The sequence below is a fragment of the Onychostruthus taczanowskii genome, unplaced genomic scaffold (genome assembly GCF_017590055.1).
Source record: "Onychostruthus taczanowskii isolate IOZ18803 unplaced genomic scaffold, ASM1759005v1 scaffold32, whole genome shotgun sequence".
In the NCBI taxonomy this organism is placed as follows: domain Eukaryota; kingdom Metazoa; phylum Chordata; class Aves; order Passeriformes; family Passeridae; genus Onychostruthus; species Onychostruthus taczanowskii.
In genome coordinates, this window is record NW_024500572.1 from 5,560,862 (window position 1) to 5,576,803 (window position 15,942).

Below are 15,942 nucleotides of genomic sequence, written 5' to 3' on the forward strand. Positions count from 1 at the left end.
TGCTTCAGGAATAGTGCTGCAGCTGTCCACAGAACCACTGTTGCTGAGAGGCCAACAAATGTAAAGATTGTGTTGTGTTCTGATTGTTCTCCCTGTGGGTTTTGGATGAGCTGTAAAAGATGAGTGTGACTATCTGTGCCCAGCAATTTCAGTGCACAAGGACTGTTGGGAAAGGGCCAGGAAGGCTCTGTGTGCAAAACTATTAGAGGTGTTGCTTATGCTCTGAGCTGCTTAGGTAGGAGATGGGGAGATGCACTCCTGCATGGCAGATACTCCCTGTAAGACACCAGTGCTTTGGCCTCGTCAGCCAGCAGTTGAGGCTGTGGTGATTGGCCCTTTTGGGATAGAATGTCTGGGAGTTGGAGTCTGTGTTCAGATTAAGAAAATGTTTGGACACATTTGGATTTGCATATTTGGCTTGTTTGGTTTTTTGTCTTGGCTGTTACTCATCTGAATGTACTTGACTCTGTTGTCCTCAATTACTGCAGGGAAAGTTTGGATGTGACCATGAATAAGCTGCTTGACTGGGATGGGGTACATGTGGGTTTAGTTCCTGTGTATAACTTGCATTTCCATCCTAACTAAAACCACTCATGTCTTTGATTGCCTGGCAGATTGGAACCACAAATGTTTCTTTGTCTCGTTTATTTGTGGAGTGAGCTTTAAGACTCTTAAAAACTGTGTGAGGTGCCTGTAGCACAGTGGGGTTACTGTCCTGGCTACAGCCTCCAGCTGCTATTGCAATGTGATGGATAGAGGATTCAGACTTCCAGTGTTGCTTTTCAGGGATAAGAGCAATCTGGAAGTGGATCCAAGCACTAGATTTTAGCAGGTTGATACTCAGGTGCTCAAGGGTCTGCCCAATAGTCAGGATGTCACATGGGAGGCCTGGAATAGAGGCTGTTGAAAGCGAACCTGCAGCACACACAGTGTTAGGTCAGGGTGACCAAAGCAATGCTGCAGGACAAGATTTGTTTATTAGGCTTGTGCAGGAACTCCTCATGTTATAGTTAATGCACAAAGTTAATGGTGGAAAGGGGAAATTTGCAAGCTGAAACTTTTCACCTCAAGTGCTTGGACAAGCCATGAGTAAGGATAGTACTAAAGGCAGAGCCTTTCTGTGAATCATCCTAACAATTTCTGCAAACAGCCTCTTGGAATTACAGGGCACCCAGAATGTGATGTGTTGTAGGTCCTCTCCTCTCCTGTCTCTGAGGGAACTGGAAATACTCTGACTGTCTTTGATGATCCTCTTGGCTTTGAAGCATTGCTGCCAACATGGAGAGAGCTTTTGGGAAGAAAAGAGGCTGTGCCTCTCTGCAGATCAATTGTGCATTATTATATTGCTGAACCTTTTGAAGGCAGGGTAGGGCAATCAAACTTGTGGTTAGAAGAGAAACATCTTCCTCCAAAGGACCAGTGAGAGTGGAGAATAACACCTGGGTAGAATTAGCAGAGTGTTGGAGCTGGTATTGGCATCCACCATCAGACAGAATGTTTCCCTCTGTGGCAGTGTGCCAGGGTAGGAAAGCCTCTGGAAGTGGTGAATATATTGTGAAACAAAATCTTCTTTGTGCTCCTGGGGTGGATTCAGTGGTCAAGAAGAAGAAAAGTTGATGGTGAGGGAATTGTCTGATGGACACCATATCTAGAGGGTCTCCAGAACCCTGGGTTTAGGGTCTTGACTCAGCTGGTCACTCATTCTCTTCCCAGCCTCTTGTTTACAAAGAGGGGAAAGCAAAAGTGCAGGGCATTTAATGGAAAACTCTCCTGGCTTGCATACAGGATGTAGAACCATCACTTATCAGAGTGCTCATTCAGTGACAGTAATAGCAAAAAGGCAGGGAGCCAGGGTTCAAACTGTGCTGCTCCATGATGGGGAAGTTGGCTATGACAGTCTATGATAAAGATCAGCCCAAGATATTGTGGCAGGATGCAGAAAGGGTTTAGCCAAAAAAAAAAGGAAAATAATTTCTTCTGAATTGTCTCTGTAAATGATCATCGTTCTTAAATCTGCCTGGGCTTGTCAGCTGGTCTGAGTCACTGAGGAGCTTGTGGTGGGGAGTGGTTGTTCTGCATCCAGATCCTTGCATCTTCCTCCCAAGTACCTCTTGCTGGCTCCTGTCAGATCCAGGATCCTGAATCCTACAGAATTCTCTCTCTTGCACGAGGAATGTCTACCTGACCTGCTGTTAATACCTCCAGTTAATTCCTTTGTCTGTTTTTCTTCACAGTGGGGTCTTCCAGCTCTCTCAGTTCTGGAGGCTCCTTCAGTGGGAGGCACTTGGCAGTGGGAGCTGCAGGGGAGGCTCTGGAGGGCCCCTCGAGTCTGCGGTACACTTTTGCTGATCCCATCACTGCCAACCTGGAGGGTGCTGTCACATTTGAGGCACCAGAGCTGCCCGAAGAGACGCTCATGGAGGTGGGTATGGTATAGCCCAGGGCAAAGGACAGGGGAATAAAAGTAAAGCAGATCCATGCTTTGCTTCCAGAGGTGCAGCAAACAATACAGCAAGGTCCAAGAGAGCAAGGCCAGTGAAGTGTTCAGAAAGCCCAGGGTGCATTTAGCACCAAGCCCTTTAGTCCATGTTACAGCCCATGACTGGGGTTAAAATTCCCTATTCCCAAAGTTGAAATTGCAGCTTGGAAGATCAGTTAGCCAATGCATTCTATATGAAGGGTCTTTGAAGCCAACCTGCCTGTGTTGTGCCTCTCCTTTTGTAGAAGGTTCAGCATTAGTACAGGCTGACCTGAGAACATGAGTAGCTCAGTGTGTCAGGTGCCTGCCTGGTGCACCTGGGGAGTCAGCAGTGATATGATCTCTGCTGAAAGGATCTGAAAACAAAGTAAACCTGACACTTCTGCTCCTGCTGGGGGCTGGGGGGACGCTGTGTTCTGCACCAGAAGAGCTGAACCAGATTGTGGAGCTGAAAGGCTGCCAGGCTTCCCTTCTCTGCAGGCTGAAGCAGAGCAAATGCTGTTATAGCTGAGATATATTTGAAATGTAGGTCGGGCTGCCCATTTGCAGTGGAGGTGGGAGGCAGATTCAGTCACGCTTTTGGCTGTGCTTGTGATACCTCCTTGGGCTGTCTGGGACTGGAGAAGGCTCTTTGTGTCTGACACTTGCTGGTGTTGCTGAAAACCCCAAGATACCAAGACAGATATGTACACATTGTTCTAAGGATGTGGCTTTGCTCTTCCACTTCTACAGATTTTATTGAACTCATTTTTTGTGTCAGTTCTGCGTTGGATTGCATTTGTTGGCTTCATTACCTGTAAAGCCACAGGGCAAAGGCTTCCAGCAATGATGTGATCACAATAGCAGTCAATTTAACTCAGCATCCACCTGGCTGGGGTGACAGAAGTTTGGGGCCCTGCCAGCTGCCACCACTTCAGATGCTGGTCTGAAGAGAAGTGTCCTAAGGAAGTATCAGTTGGTCTTGGAATAGCACTCAGCTTCTCTGGCTGTAGTGAGTCATTTGGCTTCAGTTGTCATTTCTGCTGAGCACAGCAATCTGTTTGCAAGGCACAAAACCTTTACAGCAGATTTCAAGACCCTTTTGTGCTCTGTGGAGTTGGCCAGAATGCAAACCTGGCAGGTTTTCTGGTTTCTGCTCATCTTTCAGGGCACTGAAGTCTGACTGTTTAGGTGCCCTTGTCTATCTTGAGCAGCCCTGTTGCATTTGGATGGATGGTTCTTCTGTCTTTTGTGAAAGTTTCTTTAGGTGCAGACGAGGCATACTGGAGGCTGGGGTTTAGTTTCTTTTGCAGTGCTCTAAAAACACAATACAGAGGTGGCCACAGAAGACTTGTGATGGCAAATGAGGCCATAAATGCTAGCACAGATAACAGAAGCTGACTGTAGACAGAGGAAGGACTGCCTGTTGGGTTAGAGATAAGAGGCTGAGACCTGCAAGATCTCAGCAGTTTCCTGCTTTGCCACAAACTTCTTGTATGACTTGGTAATTACTTAATCTCCAAGTTCCTCCTCTGCTTTTAAAGAAAATTGAGGAAGATGGAGATAACACTTCCTCACCATACTGGACTGTCCAGGTAGCAAGGTGGTGGGAGGGAGAGATTCGTGTTCCAGATAGTCAAAGCTGCCTGAGCAGCCTGGTGCCTGAGCCAGTGAAGGAAAGAAAGCAGCTCTCAGATCTTGAGCATGGGGGTTTCCTGGTAAATTCATGTAGGAAACATCCTTTACCCTCTTTGAGAGAACTGAGCCAGTGAATCTTTGAAGACCAGGTTACCCACTTCTCAACAATGAGAGAGTACAAACAATGAAGTTGGCATCTGATCCAGGCAGCAATTCACTTTGCAGACCCACAGGCATTCAGTTTTTCCACAAATACTAACTTCCCAGAACTGGTTACAGTGACTTAAGCAATGCAGCTTCCCAGAAATGGGATAATCCCTTTTGATCTGTAATAGCAGAGGAAAAACTATTCTGAAATGACCACAGCATTTGGTGTGAGCACTTCCCTCACCAGCTGGGCAGGAGTTGCAGATAAAAGGTTGTCCTTGCTGTCTCCTCGAAGATCCTCACCCAGGGCTCACTGCACTGAACTGGGAGGGAATGAAGGCTGGGATGTAGGGTGGAAGATACTTCATTGGCCATTGGCAGTTTTTTTGTGGGGTAGGAGGTTTTCACTCTCATGAAATCCACACTGGCATTGCTGTAGTGGGAACAAGAGCTGGGCTTATGGTGCAGATGGTCTCTCCCCCTTCCTGGCTGACTTCAGAAAGAATCCCACAGAGCTGGGATGCTCCTTGGGAAGGGAGCTTGTAATTTTAGAGTAAGCCTCACCAGCTTTTCCAGGGGGCTGTCTAGAAATGTCTAGCCTGGCACTGTTTTTTGCTGCTGTTACTGTGGAACAGGAACCGGTGCAGGCTCCAGGCCGAGCTTGGCCCAAAGCAGAGGTGTAAGGGGGTCTGGGGGAGAGGTGTTGGCTCTGTGGCTGGAGTGGGCTGCTGGCACAGCTCAGGTGAGCAGCTTTCCCTGTAACCCCCCCTTGGCATCCCTTCCACAGCAAGAGCACACGGACATCCTGCGCAGCCTGCGCTTCACGCTGGCCTTCGTGCACTACGTGATGGAGATCGCTGCTCTGAAGGGCAGCTCCAGTGACATGGGCAGCTCGGTGACATCTGAGTACCAGCTCCAGGAGAGCGTGGTGGCCGACCAGATCAGCCTCCTGAGCCGGGAGTGGAGGTAAGGACTGGCAGAGCTGTTCCTCTCCCAGGGCTTCTGTCGCTGCCTCCCACCCCACACATCCTGTTGTACCCGCAGTCCCTGGGGACACGGAGCTGCTGTCACACTGGTCTGTCTGCTTTCCTTGCAGCTATGCAGAGCAGCTCGTGCTGTACCTGAAAGTGGCAGAACTTCTGTCCTCAGGACTGCAGATGGCCATAGAGCAGATCAAAGCTGGCAAGCTGTGCCTCTCCTCCACTGTCAAGCAAGGTAAGGGGCTGCTGCACTCATGGGGGAAAGGGCTCACCTGGAATGGAACCATTAAAAGTGTCACAGAGGGTATGGAGGGGGTGGAGTGAGTGTGAACCCCACCACGATGGTGGGGGCTCATTTGTGATTGTCCCCTTGTGCAGCTGGATCTTATTCACACTGAGCATATTCCTCTGTTCACATTGACCTTATGGCTCAGAGCTATTGTCATGCTCCTGTGAGACTCTTCAGCACTAATTGTAAGGGGGGAAGTATCTTATCTGATTCCTTGTATATCCTTGTCTTAGGTGCTAATATGTACTTGATGTAAGCTCAGCTTAATTACACTGTGCATGTCCTAGGAAGTGCTTACTCAACAAATAGAGACTTGTCCTGGCAGTGATGATTTTTCAAGTGAAACAAAAACACAGGAAGTGAAGTACTGGTAATGCCAGAGTCACTTCTTTGCTGGTGTTACAGCTTTACATTTGCATCTGACTGGCTGTGGTGAGAGCTGGCTGTGAGTCAGTGATTAGAAAAAAAAAATTTAAACTCCCGGTGTAATATTACTGAGGGAGCTTTTGGAAGCACTTGAAATACTTGACCCACCAGCCACCTACCCCAAGAGCTTTGTCTTTGCAAAGTGCTGCCTTGGGATGGGGTATAAAAAAAATGGAAGTTAAATATGAATTGCACACATATGTTGTAGCAGGCTGTGTGGAGCAAAATACATCAGATTTAGCGACACATCTTCAACAAGTTCAGGCTAACAGGAAAGTTGTCATAACCCAAATAAATCACTTCTTTTCAGAGCAGATTGCAGCTTCTAGATTTGTAGTGTTGCTTTTCCTTCAGTGTGTGGGAATTGGGCAAGGCTGCCTTGTCTTTGTTTCATGCAGCATGGGGATTTTCAGATGTGTGTGTAGGAGTTAGTACTCATCAGATGTCGGTGGGAGTTTGTGTTCAGTACTCTGTGTAGGTCATGCCATGTAGCTAGGGAGACTCAGCCTGTGGCATCCCTTGCAGTTGTGGATTGTTATTTAATCACTCAGAGCCATATCTGATTCCTGATTCCCTATTCTGTAACCTTCCTGCACGAGCTGCCGTGCTTCAAGAGAGGAGGTGGCCTTTCACAGGCATCTGTGTCCTTTCTTGGTGGCACAGCAGAGTCCCAGAAGAGATTCCCTTGCTTAGTCAGTGCTGCTGATCCACACTCCAAGGGCTGCCACGTGTGAGCCATGCACCCCTTCACAGCACGTCGTCACCCAGCTCTGTATCTGCTGCTGGTGTGTGAGACATCCTGTAGAGAGCAAACTGCTCCTGCCTTGTGACTGCTGGGGGAAGCAAAAATAGACCCAGCCTCAGGTGAACCAGACTTGTGTAGGAGTTGCCATGTGCAGGCTTGTTACTGAAGGTGACAGAGGAAAGGGAGAAAACCCTTTTGGTGCAGGGCTTTCCTGCCAGGCTCTTGGCTTTAACAGAACCCTGTTGTCTCCAGGTTAATCCTTTGGGGTCCTGCACGTGGGAATTGGGAGGCGCAGGGAGAATTGTGAGTAAAAACCATTTCTTTCTAAAGTATTTCTTTCTTTTACTGTAGTTGTGAAGAAGCTAAATGAGCTTTACAAATCCAGTGTATCCTCCTGCCACTGCCTCAACATGAGACTGCAGAGGTTCTTCTTGGACAAACAGAAGCTCATGGATCGGATCAACAGCATCACTGCAGAGAAGCTCATCTTCAGCTACGCTGTGCAAATGGTAAAACCCCACAGTGCCTGGGACTGGGGATAGCACAGAGCAGTGCTGGGCATTAATGGTTCCTGCTGGTGGCCTTAGCAGCTGGCTCCCCTCATGATGCTCCCCTCTGGAGGCTGGGCAGGGGGGGTGTCCACACAGCTGAGGGACTGTGCTGGGAAAGCTGGGTCTGCTCTGGAATAAACTCATGGCCCTGGGATGCTGCCCTCAGGTGCAGTCTGCAGCCCTGGATGAGATGTTCCACCACAGAGAGGACTGTGCACAGAGGTACCACAAGGCTCTGCTGCTGATGGAGGGGCTCCTGAACATCATCACTGAACAGGGAGACATAGAAAACATCAGTAAATGTGAGTATTAGGTGACTTTTTGTTATTTTCCTGACTAGAACATGTGGGCTTTTTAGGTGCATGGATCAGAAATTTCAGCTCCCAGCACCATTTTTTTTCCTTTGGCTACATCTTGGTGGACATAGCAGAGATCTCTTGGCTTGTTACAGCTCCTCTCAGCCTGGCCTCCAACAGAAAAACTGCTTTTCCTCCTGCTTTTCCAGCAGAAAAACTGTTAGAAATGCAGGTTCCCTGTTCTGAGCCACCTTTTGAGAGCTTCCCATGCAGAGCAGTAGCCAGCACTTTGGTGGAACTTCTGACATGTGAAAGAACTCGCTGAGGAAGTGGTTTGGCAGCAGCAGGGGCCTGGGGGTGGTTTCCAGCCAGAGCCATCTCTCTGCACAGAGCACTTGGGAACGTGAGCCTGCAGTGGCTGCAGAGCAGGGATGGCTGCTCAGCACAGCAAGGGCTCCTTCCAGCACATCTCTGAACCAGGACTGCTCTCCTGCCTGGTTCCCCAGCCCTGAGCCTGGCTGGGAAGGCAGCAGACACAAACTCTTCTCATCAGCAAGTGCTTGCTGTAGCAGTGGAAGCTGAGCTCTGACCTGCGTGCTGTCCTTGGGCCTCCTCTCCCAGGCAGTCTGCTGCTCCAAGCTGTCCCCTCTCCAGTGCTCTCCCTGTCCCCTGAGGGGTGTTACTCCATCTGGAGGGGAAAGGACTGAGCACACTTTCCCTGCCCTTAAGGCTGGGGTTTAATCACCTCTGTCACCTCACTGCAGGTGGTGGGAAGAGGGGATGGGGAATAACCATCATCTGTAGGAACTTGGCTTGGCCTGGGCTCTCCTCCACCACAGCCATCCCAGTCCACCTGCAGCAGTCCCAGCAGTGTCCCTGTGTCCACAGGGGAGGCCACAGCTGGCAGACCATGTGCCTGTCCCCTCTGCTGGCCACCCACTGCCTGCCTCAGGCCAGATCCAGAGCAGTGGACAGCTCTAGTGGTCCATGGAGGCAGAGCTCTTGGATAGGTAACAAGATGAGAGATCTCTGGTTCCCAGGCAGTCAGTCAGTTAATTATCACCAACTTCCACAGCTGACAGGAGGCTCACTGGAGAAGAACAAAGGGAAATGGGCAGGTGGTGTGTGGTACTGGAGGGCTAAGTCAATAGGGAATACTAAGCAGTTTCTGTTGTACTGTTTCTTACCAAACCTAGATCCCATCTTTTCATCCAGAGATACAGTTAATGCATGTAATAGATTTCTTTTCCCAGTTGTTATCCTGGTACTGCAAGTTCCAGCTTCCTGATTGAGCTGTTCTCTGATAGGCAGAAGTGGGTGTGTGTTTCATTTTAGATCTCAGGTCTATGATTACATATTTCTGAAAAGTAAAATGATGAACCTAGAAATACAGCAAGTACTCCTGTGAGAGGCATGAAATTCACCAAACATTTAGCTTCTGAAAGATTCTTGGGCTCAGGTAATGAGAACCTGATGTTGGATGGGCCCTCCCAGTGTAAGCGTGGCAAATGGCACTGGAGGCCCTGAGCCATTCTGTCTGCTGGAAAAAGCTGCTCCAATAACTGGGAGTGAATAAATTCTTCCTAGAGAATGGTCATCCTTTGTAAAATCTTGATACCTCTGTCAGAACTGCTGCCTCCCAGCTTTTCACTGTCAGATCTCTGGCTGTTGAACCCTCTGACCTGTCCCTTCCCAGCAGGGTGTTTCTGGTCAGGTCTTCACTGCCCTCATCAGTACCTGGTGATGATTCTCAAAGTTCTGCTTAGATTTATTTAAATTCTACTGTCTGTTTTCCCTCTTTTGTGCAGTCTCCAGTGGTGGTCTTTACATTGGCAGGAAAATGAGAAGCTGATTGCTTGTGCTGTTTTTTTCCCCCAGGTAAGCTGTGCATCGAGCGCAGGCTGTCAGCTCTGCTGTCGGGGTTCTGTGCCTGATTCCAGTGGTGTTGTCCTTCACACACCTCACCCCAGCTGATTGCTTTATCCCCAACAGCCTGTGCTGTGGTGGGAAACCACTCTGGCAGTAGGACACCTGGAGGATGGACTGCTCACTGTTCTGTTTTTGGACGTTTTGGGAAGTTGTTCCACAGACTCAGATTCCTTTGTGGGGACGTGTGACTGCAGCAAGCACAAATATTTCCCTGCCCAAAGGCCTGGGTGAAGACATAGCTGATGTGGAACGGTCTCCCTCGTTGTCAGAGGGGGTGAAGGATAGAAGTCTGCTTCTTCCCAGCACTTTGAAGGATAAGACTGCTGCCTTTCCCTCTTGCTTAAGAACAGGGTATTCCAGTGCTGTGTCCATTGCAGGCAATGGATGTGCTGAAACTGCTGGCTTCAGTTGATGTCCGAGTGTGTCATTCAGACATGAAGGCCAGTCCGTGTACTTTCCCCTTCCCAGCTGAGAGCCAGGCATCTTCAAGCTCCCTGACAACTGGAGGCTCCCCTCCACTCTCTCCTTTGTCCTTTATCCTTGTGTTTATGCCTTGGAGTGCTTGGAGAGGAGGGAGTTAGCGTTGTGAAGTAGCTCCCACCTCAACCGACTCGCTGAGTGAGGCAGAGGATGTGCGGCTGCTGGGAAGCTTGGAAGTCTCATGGCTGCTGTGTGGGCTCCCTGTCTGCCTGCCTGGATGGGCAAACAACGCAGGGAAAGGGGCTGTGCAGGAAACAGGAGGGCAACAGAAAGTGTCACACTCCTGTGTTCGTAAGAAGTCAAGATGAATCCGTTCCTCCCTTGGTCCCCCGGCTCAGTGGGATCAATGTGAAAGACTCGTGGCTGTTGAGCTCTCCTGTCAGCACGTTCCTACCTGGAGGAAGCACTAGCATGTCCTGCTTTCAGCTGTTGGCTCAATAACCCCTTCCCTGGAGCCCCCCAAACTGAAAACACTAGCTTTGTGAATCAAAGGAGCACTTTACACACTATGGGAACTTTGAGAAGTTGACTTTGCATCACACAACAACCCAGGAACATCACGACTGTTAGGAATGCTGTTCTTTTTATTCCTTTCCTTGCTTCCTGGTTGTTTTATTGCACTACGTGTGTGCGTATATTAATATGTATTCCTAAGAGTGAATATATATTGATATTGATATGGTTTGTGTGTAACTGTACGTATTTAACTGTACTGTATCTCGTGAGCGTGAGGCAAAGAGCACTGCAGAGTCTGTGCTGTTCCTCCTCCACACCAGGCAAAGCTGACTTGCAGTCTGGCAGTACCAAGATTTGTTTTTTATTTAAATGTTCTTTTAAGGACAGTCATTACAAAGTTCCATGCTTTTTAAGAGCTGAAGAACAGGCGTTAGGATCCCACACACTTGGAAACGCATTTTTAAGGAAGTGTTATTTGCTGCTTTGTTTTTGTTTGTTGGGGTTTTGGTTTTTTTTTTTTTTTTATAAAGAAATCCCATAGCGTTCAGTTTTACATTCAGCATTTCTTTCAAGGAGACTCTGTAGCCAAATGGGTGCGAGTGGCTGGAGTTCTGGATGAGGCTTCGGGTGCTGTGAGCATGTGTGTGAGAGGGGAGCTGCCTGCCTTCCGTCTGTCTGTGAGAGCATGAGTGTGACGTTCCAGAGTCGTGGCACTATTGTGGTAGCGCTGGGCAGAAAAGCATCTTCGAAAGCAACTCGAAACCTCAGGCTTAGTTTTTGGGGATCTAAAAATATTTTGCACATGGTGGTTAAGTCCTCGTTGCTTTTTTTTCCTCTCAAGATTGGCACGTTCAGTGTGATACTTCACAAGTTTCAGGAGCAACTTCATGGGCTTTGGAGCTGGCACCACATTTGGCAACATGGGTGTTTCTGTTCACAGAGCAGAAGTGCCAATAAAGAAATTTAAAAATATTTCCAATTGCCCCGACCAGGGAAGCTTAAGTGTAGCTTTCACAAATGCTTCAGTATTTGGCTCACAGTTTGCTGCTTCTGTGGCCATTTGTGCTTGTGCCTGGGAAAAAAAGGAGAAAAAAAAAAAAAAAGACAAAAACAACCAACCTCCCCAGCCTGTTGTGGACAGCAATGCCGAGGAGACCCAGACTGCTTCTGAAAGGCTTTGGCCAGCGGTGCAAAGGGCTACGCTGCAGCACGGAAGCACCAAGCCAGGAGTGAGTCTGCAGTAGCGAGCCCTGCACCCCACCCTCGGGCACAGCCCCCAGGGCTCCAGCCCAGCCCCACGCCTGCTGCCCCAGCGAGCCGTGTGTGTGGCAAGCTCAGCACTAACCTTCCAGCTGTACTTCATTACTTGAATGTATCAAAATCGTCCACATTCAATGTATACAAGTATATATTGCTCCAAAAACAATTAAAAATTGTGGTTTACAGACCTACAACTGATATATATGTATGTGTTTGTGTATATACATGCAAGGCTGTGTGTGTGTGTATGTGTGTGCATGGGTAGAGATACACACACAAACACAAACGTGTATATATATGTTTTTTTTCTCTCAATACTTGAAACTTAGCCACTGTGCTTGAATTTAAAAAAAAAAAAAAAAAAAAAACAAAAAAAGAAAGGTGATTTATTTTGCCATCACTTTGGTGACTTTCTTTTTTATCTAACTGCATGTAGCGTGAAACCAACTTTTTTGGTGAAAAGTATTTATTGCTTTGTAGACAATAAGGTATGCAAAAAAAAAAAGGAAAAAAAAAAAAGGAAAGAAAACACCCCAAAAACCAACCCCCAGCCATTGCTGAAGTTGCTAGTGTAGTCCACCTACTATTGTCATGGCTTTGTTGCTGTTGCAGCGTTTGTGTCTGGCGTCTTTAATAGATTTCAAGAAACCTCAGTCTAATTACACGTACCTTCAGGTTTGTGAGAGTGTATGATGATGTTCTTTATAAGGTAATGCTTGATACTTTGTCAACATTTTTTATTTGTGTTTTGTGTGACTTTTTTTTTTTTTTTGGCTTTAAATTGTACAACACCGATTTAAGACAATAAAATTGATTTGAAATTGTTAGTGGCCTTTTTTCTGTCCTTTATGATCCCAGTTCAGGTGGCATCTGAGCGAGGCCTTTATAATGTGTGTGGTTCTACCTGCCTCATCTTTTGGGTAAAAAAGGGCTGTTTTCTGCCCCCTTATCACAGCAGGTGAAGCTTGGGCAGAAGAGCCACCTTTCCTGAATTCACATGAAGCCTGTGAATTTGGGAAAGGTGAAGCCAGTTGCTGAGTGGGAGCTGCAATTCCTGGTTTCTCTGTCCATATTACTTGTCCTCTCCTCCTGCAGTGGTAAATATTTTCCTGCTGTGTTTGTATGCATTGCAGTTTTGGTTTTTGAACAGAGCAGGCACATGGCTTAGAATTCTCTTGCCCACGTAACTTTGCCAAAAGTCACTGAACATGGCAAAATGAACAGGGAGAATGCTGAGAGTGTTGGTCCTGACTTGAGTGCAGGACAGTTCCCTGTTCTGTCTGGACTGGAATACTCTAGAAGGAAAAGCTAAGCCTTGCATCTGGGATGTGGTAGGGGTGCTGAATTAATTAGTCCAGTCCTTCCATTCCTGCAGAAATTTCAGCCACACAGCTGTAAACTTTCAGAAGCCAAATACCATAATTCCACCAAACATTTCCCAAAACTCCACTTGCTGAACTCTGTTTTTGTTGCCCATGAGCATCACTGAGGAAAGTCCTGCCCACCAGGCCCTGTGTGATGCAGCATCAGCCCACAGTTACTGCACAGTGTTGTAGTTTTGTAAGAAAGAATCTTATTTCAAAATCATCATTTACCGTGAGCTGGAATTGTTTTTTTCCTTGCTCTGCCCTGTTTATAACCTCTGTTTCCAGGCCCTGCCTTTCCCACCCCAGGGAACTGCTCTGTGAGAACGGTCCTGCCTAGAAACGCTGGGCTCTTGTTGATGCTGGCTCACACGCAGGGACAGTCGATCCTTTCTCCCTGCAGAGCTGCAGCACCAGCAGTGCTGGGGTCAGCTCTGAGAAACTGCACTTCTGTGTGCTGAAAACGTGCTGGCACAACCTGGGCAAGACCCCACGGCAGCCCTTGGAAGGCTGGTCAGAGCTGAGTAATTACAAAGGCTGCTGGTTCTTTTTTCTGCTCAGCACACTTGGGTCTTTGTTTTTTGAGAGTTTGCAGGGTGGGGTTTTTTTGGTTTTTTTTTAACATTTTTTCCCTTTTGTAGAAAACCCTTGTGTATGTTTATTCTCTGTAGCATGAGATAGTAGTACATAATACATGTAAAAGTTTCTAATGCTGAGGGTAAGGGAGGGGGGTTTCTTTTGAAGCTGCCCATTAAAAATTTCAGAGGTTCAGGTGAAAATATTGTAGCCAAATGAAAGATGGACCACCATGTGTCACATGCCTGTGTAGACAGAGAACTCTCTGCTGAATCCATTGGGCCCTTTCACAGGCAGCAGAGCAGAGGGGGAAAGTGCTAGCTGGGAAAACTTCAACAACAGAAATACACACTTTTCTAAAAGCACTGAACCATGGGACCTGGACAGTTCAAAAGCACCAGTGGAAATTGCACAACTTTCTGGATGTTGACTGTGACGTCATGCTGCTGTTGATTCTAGGAGAAAACAAACCCGAGCAATTCTTCCAGGGCATTTGGCTTTGTTCCCACATTTTATATTTAGTTGTTGGTAAGTACGTCAGCAAAAACACACTCATTCAACTCTGAAAGATCAGAGGTGACAGTGACATCAAGGAAGCAGAAACGGGTGGGTGGGTGTTGAACCAAGGCCATACAAAGATCAATTATTCTGCTTCCAGCTCTTTTAAAGCTTTATTTCACGAGGAGTTAACTCCTCCACAGCACGTTTGAGCTCTCTGGTGTTTAACTTGATGTTGGCTTCTCTGCAGTGGCCCCCTGTGCCTGGTCACCTCACACTCCAGGAGGGGAAGGGTTCTGTGCAGGGAAACAATACCCTGGCCCAGCTCTGCAGGGCAGGACCTCGTGCTCTCCAGAGAAATGCTAGAAGTTGGATTTATTTAGATTTATTTCCATAAATGTAGCACTAAGCATGAGTACCATTCCCTGGGTGAGGAATGGCACGTAGTGCAGAGATGCAAACTTCCCTGGGACATTTCTTTCTAAAAACAGCCTTTTTAGGGACAATAGAGTCAGAACCACCCCCTCTCCTGGGAGATGAAACCTGGCAAGGGATTTGAATGCCTTTAAAAAACATGTTAAACAGTGTATTTCTAAGAAGGGGCTGAAGCATATGTCAAACACAGGTTTCCTCTTATCATGAACAGAGGGTAACTGAGTTCCCAAATGTGCACAATTTTTCTTCACATTTCCAGCTAATGCCCAATATACAACTGCTGGGGAGGAGCAGAATAAGTTGTTCTTTCTTTGAGTTTAGCACGTCACCAGTTCCCAGCATGGATGTAAATGGCTTTTAACTACAACATTTGGTATCTCCTAGTAACTTCTAGTGCTGTGCAGCAAAGCCCTTAAACTCAACATCAGTTTGGCAGTTTTTCCCTTCCCTTTAACAGAAAACAATTGGAAGGAAGCATTTTTCATAACACAAGCTTTCCTTGGAGCCTTTTTTTTTTTTTTTTTAATTTAAAAGAAATTTCATTTCTCTGTGAATTGAAAGCAAATCCTCTTGAAATAAATACCTCCTTTTCCAAAGCAGGCTGTGGGGAGGAAGATGAGAAAGTTGCTTGGGTGACACTGCCACAGCGGAGCAGGAGCAGGCTGCTCAGAGAGGGGACAGCCAGCTGCGGCGGGGCCATGGGCTCTGCCCTGCCGGCCGGAGGGGACAGCCCGCAGTGTCCCCGGGCTGGGAGGAGTGCCAGAGGTGCCTGGCTGGCAGGGGACACTGCGGCCGGGGCTGTTCCCGGACAGCGGGGAGCTGGCGCTGCGCGTTGCCAGAGCCCCATCTGCAGGCTGCCGCCGCCCCGGCACCCCGCGCAGTGCGGGGCGAGGAGAATTAAACGAACTGCCCCAAAAAGCATCCCAGAGCCCCGCTGTGCAGCCATTCTGCTGCCCGCTCGACAAAGGTCAGGTGTCTGCGAGGCTGGCACCTGGAGAGCTCTGGCGATGCTGGTTTCAGTGCCAAGAGAACTCGGGACCTCCTGAGGGTCTGGCTCTCCCAGCTCTGGCGAGTCACTTCGATTTCCCCTTGCTTTTGGTAGCAAGATAAAATAGATAAATTATACATGGGTGTTTCAAGATAAAATATGTAAGTTAAAAAAGGAAGGTAGTGCATGCTGTGAGAGGTTAAGAGCACAGCTTGTGCTGCCTGTTTTGAAGCTTCTTGGCTGCTCTTAGAAGGGGTAAGGAGCTGGGATACCAAAGCTTTTTCCCTCCTGGGATATCCGTGCAAGTCTTTATCCTGTCCCATCACTGTTTTCCATATAGACTGGCGCCTTCTTCCCTCTCTCACATTTACTGAAAGGAGCCAAACTCAGAAATCAGGGCGGGGAAGCAGGAGGAAGGGATGTGGT

The 15,942-nt window shown here is 47.8% G+C and overlaps 1 protein-coding gene across 4 annotated transcripts in view; it reads left to right on the forward strand.

The window, feature by feature from the left end:
• The window catches only part of ULK1 (unc-51 like autophagy activating kinase 1), a 75,890-nt gene extending 63,890 nt beyond the window's left edge, over positions 1–12,000 (forward strand). For all 4 annotated transcript variants that reach the window (XM_041410424.1, XM_041410425.1, XM_041410423.1 and 1 more), the window contains 6 exons: positions 2,235–2,422; positions 5,031–5,209; positions 5,340–5,458; positions 7,035–7,192; positions 7,401–7,536; positions 9,409–12,000. In XM_041410424.1, the coding sequence (XP_041266358.1) occupies positions 2,235–2,422; positions 5,031–5,209; positions 5,340–5,458; positions 7,035–7,192; positions 7,401–7,536; positions 9,409–9,464 (836 nt within the window). In that variant the 3' untranslated portion in view covers positions 9,465–12,000. The remainder of the gene's footprint in view (positions 1–2,234; positions 2,423–5,030; positions 5,210–5,339; positions 5,459–7,034; positions 7,193–7,400; positions 7,537–9,408) is intronic.
• Positions 12,001–15,942: the final 3,942 nt, after the last annotated feature.